The sequence below is a fragment of the Sciurus vulgaris genome (assembly GCF_902686455.1).
Source record: "Sciurus vulgaris genome assembly, chromosome: 12".
Taxonomy (NCBI): Eukaryota; Metazoa; Chordata; class Mammalia; order Rodentia; family Sciuridae; genus Sciurus; species Sciurus vulgaris.
Window position 1 is genome coordinate 97,162,029 of NC_136473.1, and position 25,987 is coordinate 97,188,015.

Here is a 25,987-nt window from a genome sequence, read left to right on the forward strand (position 1 = left end):
GGTCCCTCCCAGAGCAAAGTGGAGAAATAAGGGAATTAAAGGAACCTGCATTTTTAGAAGGCCTGGGGTGTGTCTGATGTGAAGAGTTTACAGATCAAAGACATTGCCCAACTAAACTGAGAGACACACTGCACAACATCCTCGTGCAGGAAAGAAGCCCCACTTTCCCAGTTGTGTGTGGAGGACAGAGGAAAGAACCATTTTGCCAGCTAACGGCAAGGGGGCTGGCAGCTGGGGGAGGGGATTCCTGGTAAACTCAAGTTTGGTCTGAAATACAGAACTGGCAAACCCACACTGCATTATACAGAGTATGCTTAAGTGACCAGAAGAAAAATCAAACAGGGAGAGAGATTTCACAGGGAAATACTGGTTGTGGAAACCCACCTGGTTCTCCCATTCCCACTCCAACTGTGAAGCCTGTAGGACTGGCTGGAAAAGACAGAACTTGCTGAGAAATTGAAAGGAGAGATTGACTTTGGAGACGGAACCTAAGACCAGGAGACATAGGGTCTGCCGGAGATGTACTGAACTAAGAACTGGCTACCCACCACACAAGTGGAACCCAAGGGAAGTCCCTGAGGTGCATCCTTCAGCGTGCACAGCAACTGCTGGGCCCTGTAGATGAACTGATTTAAAATCTCTAGACCAGGTGGCATTCAGCGAAGAATCTGGAGCACACTTAAGCCTAAAACCAGTCTCCAGGAGTTCCTCCTACAGGACTCTCTTACTCCATCCAGCAACACCCCCCGGAGGTGGATTAAGCATCATACTCCAGGTGACCCCATCTAAGACTGCCGAGAAGGGAAGCCAAGAATCTTCTGAACTGCAGTGGAAACAATCCTTGAACTTCTCTTTAAGATCTTTTTTTCCTACTCTCTGTTTAATTGTGACTTTAATGGTTCAAGAACATTTATGTATATTCATATTTGTTTTTTTCCGCATTTCTAGCATTTTTGAAGCCAGTTATTTTTCATGGATTAGTATTTTGAGGACTAGGATGTTTGATTAGTATATTTCAGTTTTTGTTTTGTATTCTTTTATTTTTATTTTTGATTTTTTAAATTTTTACCTATTTTTCTCTCATGTATGTTTCCCTTGATTTTCTCTTTTCTTCTGCTAACACACAATCTCTATTGCTCTCTCCTTCACTCTTCCTTTGATTTGTTACTTCTATCTTCTTTCCTCCTCCCTCATAATCATCACATCAACACTTCTGTTCTCTTTTTTTTCCACGATTTGAAACTCTACATGTTTTTGCAAACTTACTGTTTTTAATGTAGGCAATAACTGATCATATCATTTCTACTTATTGTGACAATTAATATTATAGGCATCACAGCAAAAACTATTTGGTTTAATGCTCTATATTGTTTGCATTGGTAGTTGTGATTATTTGTCTCCCTCTAAGCAGTGAAGTGCTAGAAACCTTCAGGGACACAGTAAGTCCATAGGGTAGAAATGCTACTGCCTCAATCCATATTGTTATATGGGTAGATATACAAACAACATGAAAAAGGGAAAAAAAATCATCCAAACAAACAAAGATACTTCAATAACAGGATCCACAGCACCAGAGTAGAAGAAATGTCAAAGAAGGAATTCAGAATATACACAGTTCAACTGACCTGCCAGATAAAGAACAATATAAGGAGTGAAATTAGAGAGAAAATACAGGCAGTGAAGATCATATCAATAAAAGAAAGAAAAAAAAAAAAAAAAAAAAGCAGAAATCCTTGAAGGAATCAATAAGCCAAATTAAAAATTCAATGGAAAGCACCACAAACAGACTAGACCACTTGGAAGACAGTTTCAGGAAATGAAGACAAAAACATATAATCTTGAAAATAAAGTTGACCATGGAGAAAAGATAAGAGACCATGAACAGATATATGAAGATAATCTAAAAAATCCAAGAAATATGAGATAATCTGAAAAGACCAAATTTATGATTTATCAGAATAGATGAAGGCTCAGAGATACAAACCAAAGGAATGTACAATCTTAAAAATGAAATAATATCAGAAAACTTCCTAAACCTAAAGAATGAAATGGAAAAATCACATACAGGAGGCTTAAAGGAACCCAAATATACAAAATTACAACAGATACACAAAAAGGCACATTATGATGAAAATGCCTGGAATAGGCCAGAGACTTGCAGAGAGCAACCAGGTCAGAAGACGCTCCTTTGTGCTGCATAAATCCACTGAATATTTCAAAATCCTTTCACTTCCACAAAAGGTGTTCCCAGCCATTTTGAGACAACAGCCAGGCACCCTAGGACCCCTGGCCGGACTGACTGAGCCCCATCTCCAGGATCCCTATCTCCAGGATCCCTCAGCCCGACCGACCACTCCCTGCCTCTGGGGCATTCACATCAACTGACTGCTCCCTGCTGCCAGGACTCCCAGACCAACTGACTGAGCCCTATCACCGGGAACCCAGACCGACTGATTGCACCCGGCCTCCAGGATCCCACAACTACACCAAACACAATGGACCCCCAGGACCCCTGCTGGACCAACTGCATTCCGTCTCCAGGATCTCCAGCTGACCACATCCACCCCTGAGCTGCAGCTCCCCATTTGCCAACACATTTCGAAGCCAGAGCGGCCATCTTGGATAATCCTGGAAGCCATAGCTCTGATCTTCGGGTGGGGCAAATCCCAACCTGAGACGCCTGCTGAAGGCTTGAAGCTCACTGTCAGGTACCTCTCATGCATCAGGCTACTAAACACTGGGAGGTTTCATTAGTATATGACTGTTATACTGTAGATTTTCTTTTTTCTCCTTTTTAAAAAAAATTTAAGTTTTTATTTCTTTACTTTTTTGCTTTCTTTTCCTTTTGTTTACCTGTTCCCTCAGAGTCTCTCTCTCCCTTTTTTGCATGCTAACATCCGATTTCTTTTGATTACACTCTCACCCTTTCTATTTTCTAGAACTTCTGTATATTCTTTTCTTATCCCATTAACAGCCATATTCTACATCCCTCTGCATCCTCTTTGTCCTCCATCAGAAACTGCAGACCTTATTGCAAACCTGTTTGTTTTACCGAAGATAACATTTGAACTTGTTTTGTTTATTGTGACAATTTTGTTATTGTCCCCATAGTGGCTATTTGGTCTAGAATTGCATAGTGTCTTATTCGGGCACTGCTAATATTGATCTCCCCTTAAAGAAAGGGTTTTGGAAACCTATAGGGCCACTATAAGCCTATAGAGGAAAATCTGCAATACCCCAGATCTGCACTGCTAGAGGGGAAGATACATGAACAACATGAAAAAACAAGGGAAGAAAATGATCCAAACAAATCTAGATTCTATAGTAATAGAATCCAATGACAGTATGTTAGAAGAAATGTCAGAAAAGGACTTCAGATTATACATGATTAAGATGATTCGCGAAGCAAAGGATGAGATAAGAGAGCAAATGCAGGCAATGAATGATAATACCAATAAGCTGAAAGAGCACCTGCAGGAAGCAAAAGATCATTTCAAAACAGAGATAGAGATACTCAAAAAAAAAAAAAAAATGGAAATCCTTGAAATGAAGGAGACAATAAACCAAATAAAAAACTCAATGGAAAGCATCACCAACAGACTAGACCACTTGGAAGACAGAACCTCAGACAATGAAGACAAAATATTTAATCTTGAATATAAAGTCGCCCAAACAGAGAAGATGGTAAGAAATCATGAACAGAATCTCCAAGAACTATGGAACATCATGAAAAGACCAAATTTAAGAATGATTGGGATTGAGGAAGGCACAGAGATACGAACCAAAGGAATGAACAACCTATTCAATGAAATAATATCAGAAAATTTCCCAAACCTGAAGAATGAAATGGAAAGTCAAATACAAGAGACTTACAGAACACCAATTGCACAGGATCACAACAGATCCACACCAAGGCACATTATAATGAAAAGGCCTAACATTCAAAATAAAGATAGGATTTTGAAGGCCACGAGAGAAAAGCATCAGATTACATATAGGGGGAGACCAATACGGACAGCAGCAGAAGTCTCAACCCAGACTCTAAAAGCTAGAAGGGCCTGGAACAACGTATTTCAAGCTCTGAAAGAACATGGTTGCCAACCAAGAATCCTATACCCAGAAAAACTAACCTTCAGATTTGAAGATGAAATAAAATCCTTCCATGATAAACAAAAGTTAAAAGAATTTACAAATAGAAAGCCTGCACTACAGAATGTTCTCAACAAAATATTCCATGAGGAGGAAATGAAAAACAATGGAGGTCAGCAAAAGGAGGAACTACCTTAGAGAAAAACCACTCAAAGGAGAAACCAAGCCGACTTAAAAACCAAAAATAAGCCAAATGACTGGGAATACAAATTATTTCTCAATAATAACCCTGAACGTTAATGGCCTAAACTCCTCAATCAAAAGACATAGACTGGCAGAATGGATTAAAAAGAAAGACCCAAAAATATGCTGCCTGCAAGAGACTCATCTCATAGAAAAAGACATCCACAGACTAAAGGTGAAAGGATGGGAAAAAACCTACCACACACATGGACTCAGTAAAAAAGCAGGGGTTTCCATCCTTATATCAGATAAAGTGGACTTCAAGCCAAAGTTAGTTAGAAGGGATAAAGAAGGACATTTCATACTGCTTAAGGGAACCATAAATCAGGAAGACAACGATAGTAAATATTTATGCCCCAAATGGTGCATCCCTGTACATCAAACAAATCCTTCTCAATTTCAAGAATCATATAGACCACAACACAATAATTCTGGGACTTTAACACACCGCTGTCACCACTAGATAGATCTTTCAAACAAAATCCAACCAAAGAAACCATAGAACTCAATAACACAATCAATAACCTAGACTTAATAGACATATATAGAATATTCCATCCATCAACGAGCGGATACACTTTCTTCTCAGCAGCCCATGGAACCTTCTCGAAAATAGACCATGTGTTATGCCACAAAGCAGCCCTTAGGAAATGCAAAAAAATAGAGATACTGCCTGTGTTCTATCAGATCATAAAGGACTGAGAATAGAAATCAATGACAAAATAAAAAACAAAAATTACTCCAACACTTGGAAACTAAATAATATGCTACTGAATGAAACATGGATAACAAAAAACATCAGGGAGGAGATTAAAAAATTCTTAGAGGTCAATGAGAATGATGATACAACATATCAAAATCTCTGGGACACTATGAAAACAGTACTAAGAGGAAAATTCATTTCATGGAGCGCATTCCAGAAAAGAATGAAGAGTCAACAATTAAATGACCGAACATTACAGCTCAAAGCCCTAAAAATAAGGACAGAATAACGGCAAAAGTAGTAGAAGACAGGAAATAATTAAATTCAGAGCTGAAATCAATGAAATTGAAACAAAAGAAACTATTCAAAAAGTTGATATAACAAAAAGTTGGTTCTTTGAGAAAGTAAACAAAATAGATAAACCCTTAGCCACACTAACGAAGAGAAGGAGAGAGAAGACTCAAATTACTAAAATACATGATGCAAAAGGAAATATCACAACAGACACCACTGAGATACAGAACATAATGAGAAGCTACTTTGAAAATCTGTATTCCAACAAAATAGAAATTACCGAAGACATTGACAAACTTCTAGAGACATATGCTCCTCCCAAACTGAACCAGGAGGACATTTAAACAGATCAATATCAAGCAATGAAATAGAAGAAGCCATTAAAAATCTATCGTCCAAGAAAAGCCCAGGACCAGACGGATTCTCAGCCGAGTTCTACAAGACCTTCAAAGAAGAACTCATTCCAATACTTCTCAAAGTATTCCAGGAAATAGAAAAGGAGGGTACCCTACCGAACTCATTCTATGAAGCTAATATCACCCTCATACCCAAACCAGGCAAAGACACATCAAGGAAAGAAAATTTTAGACCAATATCCTTGATGAATATAGATGCAAAGATCCTTAACAAAATATTGGCAAACCGTATCCAAAAACATATTAAGAAAATTGTGCACGACGATCAAGTGGGGTTCATTCCTGGAATGCAAGGATGGTTCAACATTCGTAAATCAATAAACGTAATCCATCATGTCAATAGACTTAAGGATAAGAATCATATGGTTATTTCAATTGACCCAGAAAAAGCAATTGACAAAATACAACACCCCTTCATGCTCAAAACACTAGAAAAAATAGGGATAGTAAGAACATACCTGAACACGGTTAAAGGCTATTTATGCTAAGCCCATGGCCAACATCATTCTTAATGGAGAAAAACTGAAACCATTCCCTTTAAAAACGGGAACAAGACAGGGATGTCCTCTTTCACCACTTCTATTCAACATTGTCCTCGAAACTCTAGCCAGAGCAATTAAGCAGACTAAAGAAATTAAAGGGTTACGAATAGGAAAAGAGGAACTTAAGCTGTCACTATTTGCGGATGACATGATTCTATATTTAGAGGATCCAAAAAACTCCTCCAGAAAACTTCTAGACCTCATCAATGAATTCAGCAAAAGAGCAGGCTATAAAATCAACACACATAAATCTACAGCATTTTTATACGCAAGCGACGAAACAGCTGAAAGGGAAATGAGGAAAACAACTCCATTTGCAATAGCCTCAAAAAAAATAAAATACTTGGGCATCAATCTAACCAAAGAGGTAAAAGATCTCTACAATGAAAACTACAAAACACTGAAGAAAGAAATTAAGGAAGACCTTAGAAGATGGAAAGATCTCCCATGTTCTTGGATAGGAAGAATTAATATTGTCAAAATGGCCATACTACCAAAAGTGCTATACAGATTCAATGCGATTCCAATTAAAATCTCAATGACATACCTCACAGAAATAGAGCAAGCAATCATAAAATTCATCTGGAAGAATAAGAAACCCAGAATAGCTAAAGCAATCCTTAGCAGGAAGAATGAAACAGGGGGTATCGCAATACCAGAACTTCAACTATACTACAAAGCAATAGTAACAAAAACGGCATGGTATTGGCACCAAAATAGAAAGGTGGATCAATGGTACAGAATAGAGGACATGGACACAAACCCAAATAAATACAATTTTCTCATACTAGACAAAGGTGCCAAAAATATGCAATGGAGAAAAGATAGCCTCTTCAACAAATGGTGCTGGGAAAACTGGAAATCCATATGCAACAGAATGAAACTAAACCCCTATCTCTCACCCTGCACAAAACTCAACTCACAATGGCTCAAGGACCATGAAATCAAACCAGAGACCCTGCATCTTATAGAAGAAAAAGTAGGTCCACATCTTCACCTTGTTGGCTTAGGATCAGACTTCCTTAACAGGACTCCCATAGCACAAGAAATAAAAGCAAGAATCAATAACTGGGGGATAGATTCAAACTAAATAGCTTTCTCTCAGCAAAGGAAACTATCAGCAATGCGAAGAGAGAGCCTACAGAGTGGGAGAATATCTTTGCCACTCATACTTCAGATAGAGCACTAATTTCCAGAATATTTAAAGAACTCAAAAACTCTACACCAAGAATACAAATCAACAAACGGGCTAAGGAAATGAACAGACACTTCACAGAAGACGATGTACAAGCAATCAACAGATATATGAAAAAATGTTCAACATCTTTAGTAATAAGAGAAATGCAAATCAAAACTACACTAAGATTCCATCTCACCCCAATTAGAATGGCGATTATCAAGAATACAAGCAACAATAGGTATTGGAGAGAATGTGGGGAAAAAGGCACACTCATACATTGCTGGTGGGGTTGCAAATTAGTGCAGCCACTCTGAAAAGCAGTATGGAGATTCCTCAGAAAGCTTGGAATGGAACCACCATTTGACCCAGCTATCCCACTCCTTGGCCTATACCCAAAGGACTTAAAATCAGCATACTACAGAGATTCAGCCACATCAATGTTCATAGCGGCTCAATTCACAATAGCCAGACTGTGGAACCAACCTAGATGCCCTTCAATTGATGAATGGATAAAGAAACTGTGGTATATATATATACAATGGAATATTACTCAGCTATAAAGAATAATAAAATTATGGCATTTGCAGGCAAATGGATGAAATTGGAGAATATCATGTTAATTGAGTTAAGCCAATCTCAAAAATCCAAAAGAGGAATGATCTCACTGATAAGCGGATTATGATACTTAATGGGGGGTGGGAGGGGGACCAGAATGGAGGAAGGAGGGACTGTATAGAGGGAAAAGAGAGGTAGGAGGGGGGGGGGGGGGGGAGAAAAAAATAACGGAATGAATCAAACATCATTACTCTATGTAAATATGGTGAATATGCAAATGGTATGCTGTTACTCCATGTACAAATTGAAACAACATGTATCCCATTTGTTTACAATAAAAATAAATTAAAAAAAAAAAAAAAAAGGTGTTCCCAGGCAAAAAAAAAAAAAGAAAATGCCTGACATCCAGAAAAAGGATAGAATTTTAAAGGCTGATAGAGAACAATGACAGATCACATTTAAAGGGCAATCAATCCAGATCTCAGCAGATTTCTCAACACAGACCCTCAAAGCTAGGAGGTTCTGGAATAACATATACCAAGCTCTGAAAGAAAATGGATGCCAGCCAAGAATATTATACTTAGCAAAATTAAGCTTCAGAACTGACAATGAAATAAAAACCTTCCATGATAAGCAAAAGTTAAAAAAATTCACAACTAGAAAGACTGCACTACAAAATATTCTCAGTAAACTATTTCATGAAAAAGAAATGAAGAAAAAAAAAAGGAAAACCAGTGAAAAGAAGACCTACACTAGATGAATGGTCTATCAAAGGAGAAACTAATTCAAATTAAAAACCAGTAATAAATCAAAATGACAAGGAATAAAAATCATTCTCAAAAATAACCTGGAATGTAAATGACCTAAACTCATCAATCAAAAGACATAGACTGGCAGACTGGATTAAAAAAGAAGACCCAACAATACGCTGTGTCCAAGAGACTCACCTGAAAGCAAAGACATCTACAGAAATAAAAGGACGGGGAAAAACACATCATTCACAGGGATCTTGTAATCAAGCAGGGATTTCTATCCTCATATCAGATGAAGTGGACATCAAACAAAAGTTAATCAGAAGGGACAAAGAAGGACATTTTATACTGCTTAAGGGAATTATACAACAATGAGACAGAACAATAGTAAATATTTATGCCCCAAACAATAGAGCATCTATGCACATCAAACATTAAACTCTTCTCAATTTCAAGAAAGAATCACACAGACCACAACACAAATTTTCCGAGTGACATTAACACACTTCTCTCACGACTGGATAGATCCTCCAAAACAAAAACTAAATGAAGTTACAGAACTAAACAATACAATCAATAGTTTAGACTTAACAGACATATATAGAATATTTCATCCACTGATGACTAAATACACTCTTCACAGGAGCACATGGATCTTTCTCTAAAACAGACCATATCTTATGCCTCAAAGCCACTCTAGCAAATACCAAAAAAAAAGTTAAAATCTTTCATCTATCAGATCATAATGGATTGAAATTGGAAATCAATGATAAAATTAAAAATAGAAGCTAATCTAACAGCTAGGGAATAAATAATATGCTGCTGAAAGACTAAAGGATGGCACAAGAAATCAGGGATGAAACTAAAAAATATCTGATGGTAAATGAGAATAGCAATACAACATATCAAAATCTCTGGGACATGATGAAGGCTGTTCATTGCACTGAGCTCATTCATTAAAAGAACAGAAAGTCCTCAAATAATTAACATAATATTACATCTCAATGACCTAGAAAAAGAAGAACAAATCAACACCAAAAGAAGAATGGAAATAATTGAAATCAGAGAGGAAATAAATGAAATTGAAATAAAATTTTTTTTCAAAAAATCAACGAAACGTTGGTTCTTTGAAAAAATAAATAAAATTGATAAACCCTTAGCTGAGATAAAGAAGAGAAAAAGAAAGAAAATTCAAAGTAATAAAATTCATGATAAAAAAGGAAATAACACAATGGACACTACTGGCATACAGGCAATAATCGGAAACTATTTTGAAAATTTATATTCTAATAAAACAGAAAATCTTGAAAACATCAGCAAATTTTTAGAAACCTATGCCCTACCCAAATTGAATCAGGAGGACATAGAAATTTAAACAAATGAATTTCAGGCAAAGAATCTGAAGACACCATTAAAAACCGACCAACAAAGAAAAACACAGGACCAGATGGATTCTTAGCCATGTTCTACCAGAACTTACACCCAAAAAGGAGGGAACCCTTTCATATTTATTCTATGTAGGTAGTACCACCTTGATACCAAAACCAGACAAAGACACATCAAGAAAAGAAAATTTCAAACCAATATCCCTGAAGAACATACATGCAAAAATTCTTAATAAAATACTGGCAAATCACATACAAAAGATAGTGCACCATGATAAGGGGGGTTCATGCAAGGTTGGTTCAACATACAGAAATCAATCAAGGTAATTCATCACAGCAACAGACATAAAGACAAGAATCACATGATTATCTCAACACATGCAGAAAAAGCATGACAAAATACAGCATCCATTCATGTTCAAAACACTAGAAAAACTAGAGATAGTAGGAACAAACATCAACAACTGTAAAAGCTATATACGTTAAACCCAAGGCCAACATCATTACAATGGAGAAAAATTAAAAACATTCCCTCTAAAAACTGCAATAAGAGATGGATGCCCTCTTTCACTACTTCTATTCAACATAGTCCTTGAACCTCTAGCCAGAACTATTAGAAGAAAGAAATTAAAGGGCTATTAATCAGAAAAGAAAAACTCAAACTATTCCTACTTGCTATGTATATGAGATGATTCTATAATTAGAAGACCAGAGAAACCTCCAGCAGAAAACTTTGAGAACTCATAAATGAGTTCAGCAATGTAGCAGGATATAAATTCACACCCATAAATAGGAAAACTAACCTCTACAATGAAAACTACAGAATACTAAAGAAAGAAATTGAAGAAGGCCTTAGAAGATGGAAAGATCTCCCATGTTCTTGGATAGGGAGAATTAACATTGCCAAAATGGCCACACTACCAAAAGTACTATACAAATATAATTCCTATTAAAATTCCAATGATATTCTTCATAGAAACAAAAAAAGCAGTTATAAAATTCATTTGGAAAAATAAAAGGCCCAGAATAGCCAAAGCAATCCTCAGCAAGAAAAGTGAAGCAGGAGGTATCACAATACCAGACCTTAAACTACAGAGTTATAGTAACAATAATGGTATGGTATTGACACAAAAACAGACAAGACCATCAATGGACGAGAATAGAAGACAGAGACAAACCCACATTAATACAATTATCTCATACTAGACAAAGGGGCCATAAACATACATTGGAGAAAAGATAGCCTCTTTAACAAATGATGCTGGGAAAACCGGAAATCCATATTAAACAAAATGAAATTAGACCCCTCTCACCCAATGGTTCAAGTAGCTAGGCATTAGACCATTCTATGCCTACTAGAAAAAAAGATAGGCCCAACTCTCCATCATGTAAGTTTAGGAACCAAATTCCTCAACAAGACTCCTAAAGCGCAAGAAGTAAAATCAAGAATCAATAAATGGGATGGTATCAAACTAAAAAGCTTCTTCACGGCAAAGGAAACATTTGAGAATATGAAGAGAGCGCCTAAAGAATGGGAGAAAATCTTTACCACCTACATCTCAGATACAGTATTAATCTCATATACAAAGAACTCAAAACACTTAACACCAAACAAACAACCCAATCATAAATGGGCAAAAGAATGAAGAGACACTTCACAGAAGAAATATTTCAATCAACAAATATATGGAAAAATGTTCCACATCACTAGCAAATAGAGAAATGCAAATTAAAACTACACTGAGATTTCATCTCGCTCCAGTCAAAATGGCCATTATCAAGAATCTAGGTGATTTTTCATTAGTTTTGATATACATATATAGAGCTATGCTTCTCATCAAGGTTTCAAATCTGAATCACCTAGTGTTTTTCTTTTAATGCACTCTCAGCTTCACTTCGGTTCTACTGAGTCAGAATTTCAAAGGACAGAGCTTCAGCATATGCGTATGTGTGTACATGTATATTTGTATGCATGCATGCATGTATGTAGGTATTTAACACTCCCTAGGTAATTCTGATATATATACCCCATTGAAGTTCACTATTTGTAAGGAATTAACTTGACAAAAAGCAATCTAGTATATTAAACTCACAACCCAAATTTTCACTATTCAATGAACAATAATAATGGAAAATCTAGAAAAAGCAAGCTTACAATTCCAGAGTTTAAAAATTCTTGGAAATTTAGTACCTGTTTTGATATATTGTAATCCAAAGATTCTCTAGGATAGACCATATTTCTTGATGCCTGTTGGGTTGAGGAAGATGAGAACTGGAGAAAACAGTGGTTTCTTGGTTGTAAGACTTCATCAAAGAACTATCTTCCTGCTTTTTACTCACTGAATTTTCCGAAGAATTTGGTGTGCATTTTGTCTTGACCTGGGGAAATAAGAATTACATAAAATGTAGCTAGTCCTTCACTAGTAAAGGAAAAAACAAAACAAAACAAAAACAGAATAACAATTGTGCTTACAAATGCACTAGCTTTCTGGGAAATGCTGGCTATTCCTTTTCTTTTATTATGTACAGAACGTTCCCAGAAATGCATCAGAGCTAGAAAACAAATTTTCCTTTTCATTGTAAGCAATATTTCCAATCTATTTATCATAGTGATCTTTCTTAGCTAACATTCTAATGTTAGTTTAAGAATGCTGTTTCAACACTTCTACACATGATACTGAACTAGATAGAGGAACAAAGATAAATATGTAGAATCACGCTGCAAGCACCTTATAATGGGGACAGGGAGAGACGTGGATAACTGCAAAGGACAGTAAGACAAAACTTTCTGAGCAATGGTGAACCACCATCACAGGTTTCTAATACTGGCAGTGATATGCAAAGAGCTGCACTCTAAGACACACTGGAACAAAGAAGGTATAGAGAAGAATATTGGTTAGGCAGGGCTTGGTGACACAAGCCTGTAATCCCAATGCCATGGGAGGCTGAGGCAGGAGGATTCCAAGTTCAAAGCCAGCCTCAGCAACTTAGCAAGGCCCTATGCAACTCAACAAGATCTTATCTCTAAATAAAATATAAAAAAAGGGCTGGGGATGTGGTTAAGCACCCCTGGGTTCAATTCCCAGTATCATTAAAAAAAAAAATGTGGTTCAGACACCACTGAATGATCAAGAGAGGAGTCTTGAGAACTTGAACTAGGTATCAAAAGGCAGTAGAATAGAAAAAAAAAAATACATGTGCAAGAAATATTTTAAAAGATTTGGCCAAAAGCTAAATTCAGGGAGTGAGGGAGAATCTAAGATTTTTTTTTTTTTTAACCTAGATGCTTAGAATAATGGTATCAATAATAGAAATTTAGGATGACCATAAGTTTAGAAAAGTGTGTGTGTGTATGTGTGTGTGTGTGTGTGCGCACGTACATACACACTTTAAATAGGCGGAATCTTCTTGATTACTTCTCTGGAAGAATGTAAAAACAGCTCTACTCAATGTAAAAATCATACAAAAGTACTTTCAAGCAACACATCTCAGACGCACATGATGCAACTGATAGAAATGCTACTTTAATGTGCCTTCATTCGATGCAATTTTAAAAAGCCCATTAAACTATGAATTGCTAATAAGGGACAATATATTGAACATACCATATATTATAATGGAAAAGCAAGAAACCACTTAATGTATATTTGTCCATGTTTCCAAATTTTGTGGTCTTCTATAGTAAAGTCAAGAAGAATGTCTGATGGGGAGGGGTTGTGCCTCAGTGGTAGAGTGCTTCTCTGGCACATGTAAGCCCTGGGTTCAATCCTCAGCACCACATGAAAAGAAATAAAATAAAGGTATTGTGTTCATCTACAACTAAAATATATATTTTTTAAATTTATATATGTATATAAAAATAAGAAAAAATATATAAAATATATTTTTAAAAATAAATATATATGTGTGTGTGTGTGTGTGTGTGTGTGTGTGTGTATACAATTAAGAAAAAAAGTAGTAGTATGTCGGCTTGAGGCCTGGGATATGGCTCAATAGTAGAGCATTTGCCTAACATCCCAGCACCACAAAACATAACCACAGCAACAGCAAAAATAAAACCTGACCGCTTGCACGTAAAATAAGTTTGACTTTTAAGTATATGCTGACTTTTGAGGTACAAAATGGTATCTAGGTAAAGATGTCTAGCAGGTAACTGTATATGATCTAAGACTTAAACACAGTTGAGGATCATTCTCATGAAGATACGACTCAGAAGTAGATGAGATAACTGAAAGATAATATTGCCAAAAAGGAAGGTAATGGATAGGAAAATCGAGAACTAGCAAGCATGAAAGAGGGAAGGAATTACACAGATAAAATAGCTACAGAAGTCAAGGCAAATAGGTTTCAGAAAGGAGACAATACAGTAAATAACACAGCCAATAACAAATATTTAAGAATAGAAGGGAACTGAGTATATTTTAAGGTAGATAAAAGACACATACTACTGATTCAAGTGATTTTTAATATAAAGTGATATTTTTTAAAATATCATTCAGGGAAAAGTATTCACTTAGGTTAAAAAACTAACAGAAAAAATTTAACCTATGAGTTTAAAAATTGGTTTTTGATCTCTGCTCTACTAATGTGTTTTATGAACTTCAGTAATAGTACTCCATTTTCAAAGATCAAGTTTCCATGTTGATAAAAGGATGATTTTAAAGGCTAGTAAAACAAGTCATATTTGTTTGGTTGTCAGTTTTATAAAATAAATGTGTATGTGCATGTGTGTGTATCCTTTTCCTAGTTTCACTTCATTTACATAAAAATCTGGAAATGATGTTAATCCATTAAACCATTTTAGTTTTTCAGAAGCCTTTCAAGCAAACAAATATGAATAGTCCTTTTTTTAAAATTTTTCTACACTTGATAAAGTAAAAGGTGGCATTTTTTTAAAACCATTACTATATTGAGCTATCCTATCTTTGGAAGTAAGCTATTGTCACTCAAGTTATTGAGACACGACTAAAAATTTAAGATATGTATCAAACCTGATGCATTCTACAAACAACAACTACTGAACGTTTCTTTTCTTTCTTTTTTGAGGGGGTGGGGATTGAACCCTTTTTATATTTTTGATTTACAGACAAGTTCTCACTAAATTGCTTAGGGCCTCACTAAGTTCCTGAGGCTGTCTTTGAACTCAACGATCCTCCTGCCTCAGTCTCCCAAGCTGCTGGGATTACAGGCTAGCAACTCTGTGCCGGGCCTGAATATGTATTTTATAGGACAAGTTAAATTACAATGTTCCTGTTCTTACTTAGATAATGAATTGTTTCTAACATGAAAATAAAGGAACAATGTTTTATTTTTTTGGTACTGGGTACTGAACTCAGGGGCACTTAATTACTGAACTATATCCTCAGCTCTTTTTACTTATCATTTTGAGACAGGATCTTGCTAAATTGCTGAGGCTGGCCTTGAACATGCAATCCTAATCCTCCTGCCTTAAATTCTAGAGTCACTAGGATTAAAGGCACGCACCATCACACCAAGTTATTAGGAACAACACTTTAAAGCTCTAATCCTGCACACAATAAAAGGTTTCAAGCAATTGCACTACTGTCAAGTGCTAAGAAAAGGAAATAATGAGGATGTTACCTAGATTCTTTGCTATTCACCTTCATGAATTTTGCTAATGTAGCAACTGAAAATTTAAGAATGAATAACTTATGATACAACAATTTAATGGTTTTACATGTTCAATGGGCAACATACATTCAGCAGACATGCAATTATTTGATAAAAGACAATAAATTTTAATATTGCATTTTCATGGTACTTCTCATATCCAGCTTCCAACTGATAAGAGTTTGAAACTTTGAAAACATTATTTTCTTCTCAATCAATCCTAAATTTTGTTTTGTTCTCTAATTCAAAAACAATTAAGTTTATAAGTATCTTAAACTTTTATCTTGTTCACTGTATTTGTTTCACTAAAATATGATTTAGGACTCAATTTTGAGATGGGAAGAGAGAATATCTTTTCTGATACAATCCGATACAACAAACTGTGACCCCTTAAATTCCCAAGTCCACTCTTCCCTAATAGTTTAAAAAGTCACCAAGCCATAAAAAAATTCAAAAACTACCAATGTTTTGGTTATATCAAACCGAAAGATCATTTCATCCCTTAAATTTTCCCTTAATTCTTTCCTCAAAAATGATCACATATTTCCTATTAGTTTATATATATTTTAAAAGATGCTTCTTTTACTCTATGAGATACTTTATTAGCAAGTAAGTTCTTTTCCTCAGCAACTAACGTTAGTGTTGTCTACTCCTACAATTATTTCATAGGTAGTGGACCTACCTGACCATAAAAAATCAATAAGATAAACACACCCAACCCAGTTCTTCAGTGAAAAAGGAGAATGTGGCATCCTATATGTTTTGTGTATTATATATTAAACATTTATAAATTTATATAATATGTAATTACAAAACATAACATTTAATATATTATTTTTATATTATACATGTTAAATATATACACGTATATTACATGCTAATATATATACAAATTCTATAATATATACTAAATAAAAGTTCCATTGATATATCCCCTAGTAGTTATGACACTGGGGTTTTTTAAGCTTGTTTCTGGCACATAAAAATTTCCTCACTTTTTTTAAATTTGAAATTGGAAGACTGAAGAAATAGGTTATTATTGGGGACAAAACTCAGTTAAGTTTAAATATCATAAAACGATATTAGTGTTAGGGTGGGTGCAAAAGAATAACATGAAGACACCTGTGTAAAAAAATTCATGGGTTGGGATGTGGCTGAGTGGTATAGTGCTTGCCTGGCACGTATGAGCCCCTGGGTTTAATTCCCAGACACACACACACACACACACACACACACACACACACACACTCTCTCTCATAGGCTAACTGGTAAAGTTTGAATAAGGTCTACAGATTAGACAACTGTATTTATCAATGTTAATTTCCTGATTTATTAGGCTGTAATACATAAGATATATATCATATGTATATATTTTTTTATTACACATGGAAATATTTTGAGGTAAAGCAGCATCATATCTTCAACATATGTTCAATACAATACAGCTTGGAGAAATAATATGGATAGATACGTAGATTGATAAAGAAAACAATGAAGCAAATGTAATGCAATGTTAACATTTGGGGACTCAGGCTAAAGGATTTATACAGGAATATTTTTGTACCACACTTGCAATTTTTTCTTAATTTTGCAATTATTTCTAAATTTAAAAAAGTAACAATATAATTGGACACCACTGCCAAAACCTTACTGTACAAAGCTTAACAGATTCTTAGCATCTGCATGTTCAAAAACATCTTCTACTGGTTTCTAATGCATGTGAGATTCACTGGCTTAGGGCACTGGAAATGAATAGTGTATAGCTTTCTTCGATCCATAAATGAATTAATATAAAATACCAGCAACTTATGTGAGATGTGATACTTCTTTCATAAAAGGATGTGTATTTCACAACTAATAAGAGTTGCTTATACTTCATTCAACTTACTTAATATTAATACCTTTGTATGTCAGCCTAAATTAGAATTAAATTATCACATACCTCCTGTTGTCTGCTAAACATATTTTTAAAACACATGGCCAGCTACTTTAAATGATATTCCCAAGATATCTTACCTCTGTACACGTTTGGAGTAGTTTGTTCACTTCAGCAAAGGCCTGTGGAAGAATACCATCATAATTTGACCTTGTACTGAAAGCATGTAACAAACTTTTAGAATCCCGAAGCAGGAATTTCACTGTTGTAAAATCCACTGCCTTATTAGCTGATAAGAGAAATTTAAGAAAGAAAACCATGTTAAGAGTGAGTATACAACATAAAATGACTTTGGACATTATTCTAATAGTACTTTGAAATTTAAGAAAAGTACACATTTATATCTACATACCACTCCTAATTCATCCCTCTTACATAAAAAGCAACAATTAGAGTTATACACAAAGTCCTTCAAGTTGACTGGTATTCTGTATTCAGATTTCAGGAGTTCCCTCAACATGGTCAACTTCAAAGTCAAAGTCAAATGAAAGAATATTATTATGTTTTCAGAGAAAAAAAAAAAATCACCAAATAAGTCAAACCACAGATTTTTAAAACTGAAGCCATTTCACATTCAAATTATTATGAAGCAAAAGGAGAGTCACATGTTAGTGGCAAGCATGTAAGTTATATGTAGTCCCTGTCATGATCATTAATTATGTAGTGATTTACCTTCAAAACATGAAACTTTATACTAAATGTATTGAAAATGTGTTATATTTTATTAGCATACAATAAAAATATGAGTAGCAGTGAAAAGTGAAAGAAGCAAACAGAATTTTCTTCCTGTAAATTACAGTGAAAGAGTCTACAAGTAGTTATTTAAAGTATAATAGTTTTCTTTTAAGGAGTTACAATTGCTTACATTAAATTCTCAAACTAGCCAGGCATGATGGCGCAATACCTGCAACTCAAGAGGCTGAGGAAGGAGGACCACAAGCTGGAGGCCAGCCTCAGCAACTTAGCAAGCCCCTCTCTTAAAATAAATAAAAAGGGCTAGGGATGTAATTCAGTGGTAGACTGCCTCTGCAGTTAATCCCCAGTACAACCATAAATAAAAATTAAGAATACAGTTATGAACAATAAAATTAAGTAAATTGCTAATGTTACAAAACTCAGAACAGAAAAAGGTCTTTCCGTTATTAAGACATAATGCAACCTAACAGTTTTCAAAAGCAAAATAACCATAATAACCATACTAAAATGTGTTTGCTGTTTTTGTTTTAATGTTCATGGTTTAATATTCACACAACACAAATTTTCATTGGCATTAGGAATTGAAAATATTCCTTTTTATTACTTACACAAGAACTTGCTTTTAAAAATCATGAAGAATCAAATTGTTTTAAAAGTACATTTTAATAATTAATTCTACAATATTCAGAAACTCTCATTTAATGGGACAGTTGTAGCCCAGTCTCTAGCTTTCTCTTTACCCGTCCCCGCAACCCCACCTCCCAAAAAATAAAACAGTATGTTTCTTTATGGGAACACTTTCATCACTTTTTAAAGCCAATGTTAAAGGCCTGTGGGGAAAGAGATAAAGAGGTGCTACGCATGGGAAAAACTTAGGTTTGATGAATCTGATAAATATGAGGAAGACATAGTTGGACACAGTTTTTTTGTTTCCCCCCACTGTGTGTGTTATGTGTACTACTGGAGATTGAAACCAGGAACACTCTAATACTGAGCTTCATCTCCAGACCCTTTTATTTTCTATTTTTGAGACAGAGTCTAAGTAAGTTACTGAGGCTGGCCTTGAACTTGAGATCCTCTTGCCTCATCCTCCAGAGTTGTGGGATTACAGGTGTGCACCACTGCACCCAGATTCTTTTAAGGGTGCTTTTCCAATGTAGTCCATGTTTAGTGGAGCTTAATCCTTGAACTAATAATTTCTGTCTTGCAAAATTTCTTTACAAAGATTATGGGGGAGAGGGAAATAACAATGATAAATTCAGAACAAAGATACAACAAAAAAAATCTATATGGATGAAATAGTTTAATGCTTATATAGGCCAATAATTACTTAGACTAAAGTTAATCTGGATAACAAAGCTGTTAAAAGTTATTAGTCACTTTCCACAAAATTTTAGACACATACAAGTTATTCAACAGCTAAGGATACTACTAAAATTATAAACTCAGATTTTTTTTTCCAATTAAAATCTATCTAGGGTTGGAGTTGTAGCTCAGTGGAAGAGCACTTGCCTAGTATGTATGAATCACCGGGTTTGATCCTCAGCACCACATAAAGATAAATAAATAAAATAAAGGTATTTGTCCATCTACAACTAAAAATAAATTTTAAAAAAGTTATCTTATGACAGGAAGTATTTTTATAATCCCACATTCTTCACAAGTCACTAAACAATAGACATCAGATTCTTCTAGATCAAGGACCACTAAACTGTGTAATGAATACAAAAATTATTTTTAAGCAGAAGGTAGTTACTATCTTTTCACTTCTTTCCCTATTGCCAGTCAGAGCTGCTACCAATCATCTCTCAGTTGCATGAAAGAGCAGAAACTGCCCACCCCTAGAAAAACAAATGGAATACAGAAACTAGTTACCCATTTTTAAAACTAACTTTACTCTAGAATGCATACTGTTTAAGGTCTTTCCCTTTTAAAAGACTAAATTATATCCCTAATAAAAGATATGAAAATTGTTTCCACATGTTTAGTGAAACTGCTTTGAAGACATGCCCAACTGGTTGTTTCATGTCCCTTATGTAATAATACCCCTAATAATGTCTCTATTTAATGGAAATGCCACAGGAGTCTTTTAAAAAAAAATTTGGTAACTTCTAACAATTTATTCAACAACTACCATGGATAAGATATAAGAAATATCCTGGAATGAATTTTGAACACTATAAAATGCTTTCAAAGAGCTTACACTAGAGGGAAAAGACAAAGAGATATGCCTACGTAGAAAAGCCTTTTTTTTTTTTTTTTTTTTTATTGTAAACAAATGGGATACGTGTTGTTTCTCTGTTTGTACATGGCGTAAAGGCATACCATTTGTGTAATCATAAATTTACATAGAGTAATGTTTGATTCATTCTGTTATTTTTTTCCCTTCCCCCCACCCCTCCCACCCCTCTTTACCCTCTATACAGTACTTCCTTCCTCCATACTTGCCCCCCTCCCTAACCCTAACTCTAACCCTAACACTAACCCTTCCCTCCCCCCCATTATGTGTCATCCTCCACTTATTAGCGATATCATTCGTCCTTTGGCTTTTTGAGATTGGCTTATCTCACTTAGCATGATATTCTCCAATTTCATCCATTTGCCTGCAAATGCCATAATTTTATCATTCTTTATGGCTGAGTAATATTCCATTGTATATATATACCACAGTTTCTTTATCCACTCATCAATTGAAGGGCATCTAGGTTGGTTCCACAGTCTGGCTATTGTGAATTGAGCAGCTATGAACATTGATGTGGCTGTGTCTCTGTAGTATGCTGATTTTAAGTCCTTTGGGTATAGGCCAAGGAGTGGGATAGCTGGGTCAAATGGCGGGTCCATTCCAAGTTTTCTAAGGAATCTCCACACTGCTTTCCAGAGTGGCTGCACTAATTTGCAGCCCCACCACCAATGTATGAGTGTACCTTTCTCCCCACATCCTCGCCAACACCTGTTGTTGCTCGTATTCTTGATAATCGCCATTCTAATTGGGGTGAGATGGAATCTTAGGGTGGTTTTGATTTGCATTTCTCTTATTACTAGAGATGTGGAACATTTTTTCATATGTTTGTTGATTGCTTGTAGATCTTCTTCTGTGAAGTGTCTATTCATTTCCTTAGCCCATTTGTCAACTGGATTATTTGAATTCTTGGAGTAAAGTTTTTTGAGTTCTTTATAGATTCTGGAGATTAGTGCTCTATCTGAAGTATGATTGGCAAAGATATTCTCGCATTCTGTAGGATCTTTCTTCGCATTGCTGATAGTTTCCTTTGCTGAGAGAAAGCTTTTTAGTTTGAATCTATCCCAGTGGTTGATTCTAGCTTTTATTTCTTGTGCTATGGGAGTCCTGTTAAGGAAGTCTGATCCTAGACCAACAAGGTGAAGATTTGGACCTACTTTTTCTTCTATAATCTGCAGGGTCTCTGGTCTGATTCCAAGGTCCTTAATCCATTTTGAGTTTAGTTTCGTGCATGGTGAGAGATATGGGTTTAGTTTCATTCTGTTGCATATGGATTTCCAATTCTCCCAGCACCATTTGTTGAAGAGGCTATCATTTCTCCGTTGCATATTTTTGGCACCTTTGTCTAGTATGAGAAAATTGTATTTATTTGGGTTTCTGTCCGTGTCCTCTATTCTACACCATTGATCTACCTGTCTATTTTGGCACCAATACCATGCCGTTTTTGTTACTATTGCTTTGTAGTAGAGTTGAAGATCTGGTATTGCAATACCCCCTGTTTCACTCTTCCTGCTGAGGATTGCTTTAGCTATTCTGGGTTTCTTATTCTTCCAGATGAATTTCATAATTGCTTGCTCTATTTCTGTAAGGTACATCATTGGGATTTTAATTGGAATTGCATTGAATTTGTATGGCACTTTAGGTAGTATGGCCATTTTGACAATATTAATTCTTCCTATCCAAGAACATGGAAGATCTTTCCATCTTCTAAGGTGTTCTTTAATTTCTTTCTTTAGTGTTGTATAGTTCTCATTGTAGAGGTCTTTCACCTCTTTTGTGAGATTGATTCCCAAGTATTTTATTTTTTTCGAGGCTATTGTGAATGGGGTAGTTTTCCTAATTTCTCTTTCTGAAGATTCATCACTTATGTATAAAAATGCATTGAATTTATGGGCATTGATCTTGTAACCTGCTACTTTACTGAATTCACTTATGAGTTCTAAGAGTTTTCTGGTGGAATTTCCAGGTTCCTCTAAATATATAATCATGTCATCAGCGAACAGGGATAGTTTGAGTTCTTCTTTTCCAATTCGTATCCCTTTAATTTCTTTGGTCTGTCTAATTGCTCTGGCCAGAGTCTCAAGAATGATGTTGAATAGAAGTGGTGAAAGAGGGCATCCCTGCCTTGTTCCAGTTTTTAGGGGGAATGCTTTCAGTTTTTCACCATTTAGAATGATATTAGCCATAGGCTTAGCATAAATGGCCTTTACAATGTTAAGGAATGTTCCCACTATCCCTATTTTTTCTAGTGTTTTGAGCATGAAGGGGTGCTGTATTTTATCAAATGCTTTTTCTGCATTTATTGAAATAATCATGTGATTCTTGACTTTAAGTCTATTAATGTGGTGAATTACGTTTATTGATTTCCTGATGTTGAACCAACCTTGCATCCCTGGGATGAAACCAACTTGATCATGGTGCACTATCTTTTTAATATGTTTTTGTATGCGATTTGCTAAAATTTTGTTGAGAATTTTTGCATCGATGTTCATTAAGGATATTGGTCTGAAATTTTCTTTCCTTGATGAGTCTCTGTCTGGTTTAGGTATTAGGGTGATATTGGCTTCATAGAATGAGTTTGGGAGGGTTCCCTCCTCTTCTATTTTATGGAATACTTTGAAAAGTATTGGAATGAGCTCTTCTTTAAAGGTTTTGTAGAACTCGGCTGAGAACCCATCTGGTCCTGGACTTTTCTTTGTTGGTAGGCTTTTGATGACTTCTTCTATTTCAGTACTTGAAATTGGTCTATTTAAATTGTTTATGTCCTCCTCGTTCAGTTTAGGCAATTCATATGTCTCTAGAAACCTGTTGATGCCTTCAAAATGTTCTATTTTGTTGGAGTATAGATTTTCAAAATAGCTTCTAATTATGTTTTGTATTTCAATCCTGTCTGTTGTGATATTTCCTTGTTCATTCCGAATTTTAGTGATTTGGGTTTTCTCTCGTCTTCTCTTTGTTAGTGTGGCTAAAGGTTTATCAATTTTGTTTATTTTTTCGAAGAACCAACTATTTATTTTGTCAATTTTTTGTATTGTTTCTTTTGTTTCAATTTCATTGATTTCAGCTCTGAGTTTAACTATTTCCTGTCTTCTACTACTTTTGGTGCTGTTCTGTTCTTCTTTTTCTAGGGCTTTGAGCTGTAGTGTTAGGTCGTTTATTTGTTGAGTTTTACTTCTTTTATTAAATGCGCTCCATGAAATAAATTTCCCTCTAAGTACTGCTTTCATAGTGTCCCAGAGATTTTGATATGATGTTTCTTTGTTCTCATTTACCTCTAAGAATTTTTTAATTTCCTTCCTAATATCTTCTGTTATCCATTCGTCATATAATAGCATATTGTTTAATCTCCAGATGTTGGAATAGTTTCTGTGTTTTACTCTTTCATTTATTTCTAACTTCAATCCATTATGATCTGATAGAATACATGCTAGTGTCTCTATCTTCTTGTATTTGCTAACATTAGCTTTGTGGCATAATATATGGTCTATTTTAGAGAAGGATCCATGTGCTGCTGAGAAGAAAGTGTATTCGCTCTTGGTTGGATGGTATATTCTATAAATGTCCGTTAAGTCTAGATTATTGATTGTGTTATTGAGATCTATGGTTTCTTTGTTCAATTTTTGTCTGGAAGATCTGTCCAGTGGTGAGAGAGGCGTGTTAAAATCACCTAGTATTATTGTGTTATGGTCTATTTGGTTTCTGAAATTGAGAAGGATTTGTTTGACATACATGGATGAGCCACTGTTTGGGGCATAGATGTTTATGATTGTTATATCTTGCTGATTTATGCTTCCCTTAAGCAGTATGAAATGACCTTCTTCATCCCTTCTGACTAACTTTGGCTTGAAGTCCACATTATCTGAAATGAGGATGGATACTCCAGTGTGCATGGTATGTTTTTCCCCATCCCTTCACCTTTAGTCTATGGGTATCTTTTTCTATGAGGTGAGTCTCTTGCAGGCAACATATTGTTGGATCTTTCTTTTTAATCCAATCTGCCAGTCTATGTCTTTTGATTGATGAATTCAGGCCATTAACATTCAGGGTTATTATAGAGATATGATTTGGTTTCCCGGTCATTTGGTTCATTTTTTAAATTTTATTTATTTATTTGTTTGACACAACTTGTTTCCTACTTTATTTGACAATTCCTTTAGGATAATTCCTCCCTTTGCTGATTTGCTTCTTTGTTTTTCATCTCTTCCTCATGGAATATTTTGCTGAGAATGTTCTGTAATGCTGGCTTTCTTTTTGTAAATTCTTTTAGCTTTTGTTTATCATGGAAGGATTTTATTTCATCGTCAAATTTGAAGGTAAGTTTTGCTGGGTATAAGATTCTTGGTTGGCATCCATTTTCTTTCAGGGCTTGAAAAATGTTGTTCCAGGCCCTTCTAGCTTTTAGGGTCTGGATTGAAAAATCTGCTGATATCCGTATTAGTTTCCCCCTGAATGTAATTTGGTTCTTTTCTCTCACAGCCTTTAAAATTCTGTCTTTATTTTGTATGTTAGGTATTTTCATTATAATGTGCCTTGGTGTGGGTCTGTTGTAATTTTGTGTATTTGGAGTCCTATAAGCCTCTTGAACTTGATTTTCCATTTCATTCTTCAGATTTGGGAAATTTTCTGATATTATTTCATTGAATAGGTTGTTCATTCCTTTGGCTTGTTTCTCTAGGCCTTCCTCAATCCCAATAATTCTTAAATTTGGCCTTTTCATGATATCCCATAGTTCTTGTAGATTCTGTTCATGATTTCTTACCATCTTCTCTGTTTGTTCGACTTTGTTTTCAAGGTTAAATATTTTGTCTTCAATGTCTGAGGTTCTGTCTTCCAGGTGTTCTATCCTATTGGATATGCTTTCTATGGAGTTCTTAATTTGGTTTATTGTTTCCTTCATGTCAAGGATTTCTGTTTGGTTTTTTTTCAATATCTCTAACTCTTTATTGAAATGATCTTTTGCTTCCTGTATTTGCTCTTTTAACTGTCGATTGGTGCGATCAATCAATGCGTGCATTTGCTCTTTCATCTCATCGTTTGCTTCTCTGATCATTTTAATTATGTACATTCTGAACTCCTTTTCTGTCATTTCTTCTGCCATGCTGTCACTGGGTTTTATTGATGTAACATCTAGATTTGTTTGCAGCATTTTCTTTCCTTGTTTTCTCATATTGTTCAGGTATCAGAGGACTGCTGAGATATTGCAGATTTCCTCTATTGACTTACAATGTCCCTGAAGATTTCCATATATATCCCCCCTTAGCCTTCAGTAGGCTGAAGTCTTGGAGGAAGTTGATAATGCGGTGCTCCACAAGGAAGCTGCCTCTCT

General features: G+C 35.2%; 1 protein-coding gene across 1 annotated transcript in view; it reads right to left on the reverse strand.

Annotated features, from left to right (window-relative positions):
- The window catches only part of SWT1 (SWT1 RNA endoribonuclease homolog), a 105,505-nt gene that overhangs the window by 38,158 nt on the left and 41,360 nt on the right, over positions 1–25,987 (reverse strand). The window contains exons 14-15 of the mRNA XM_079108024.1: positions 17,807–17,955; positions 12,351–12,538 (exon numbers count right to left, since the gene is read on the reverse strand). Coding sequence (XP_078964150.1) covers positions 12,351–12,538; positions 17,807–17,955 — 337 coding nt within the window. The remainder of the gene's footprint in view (positions 1–12,350; positions 12,539–17,806; positions 17,956–25,987) is intronic.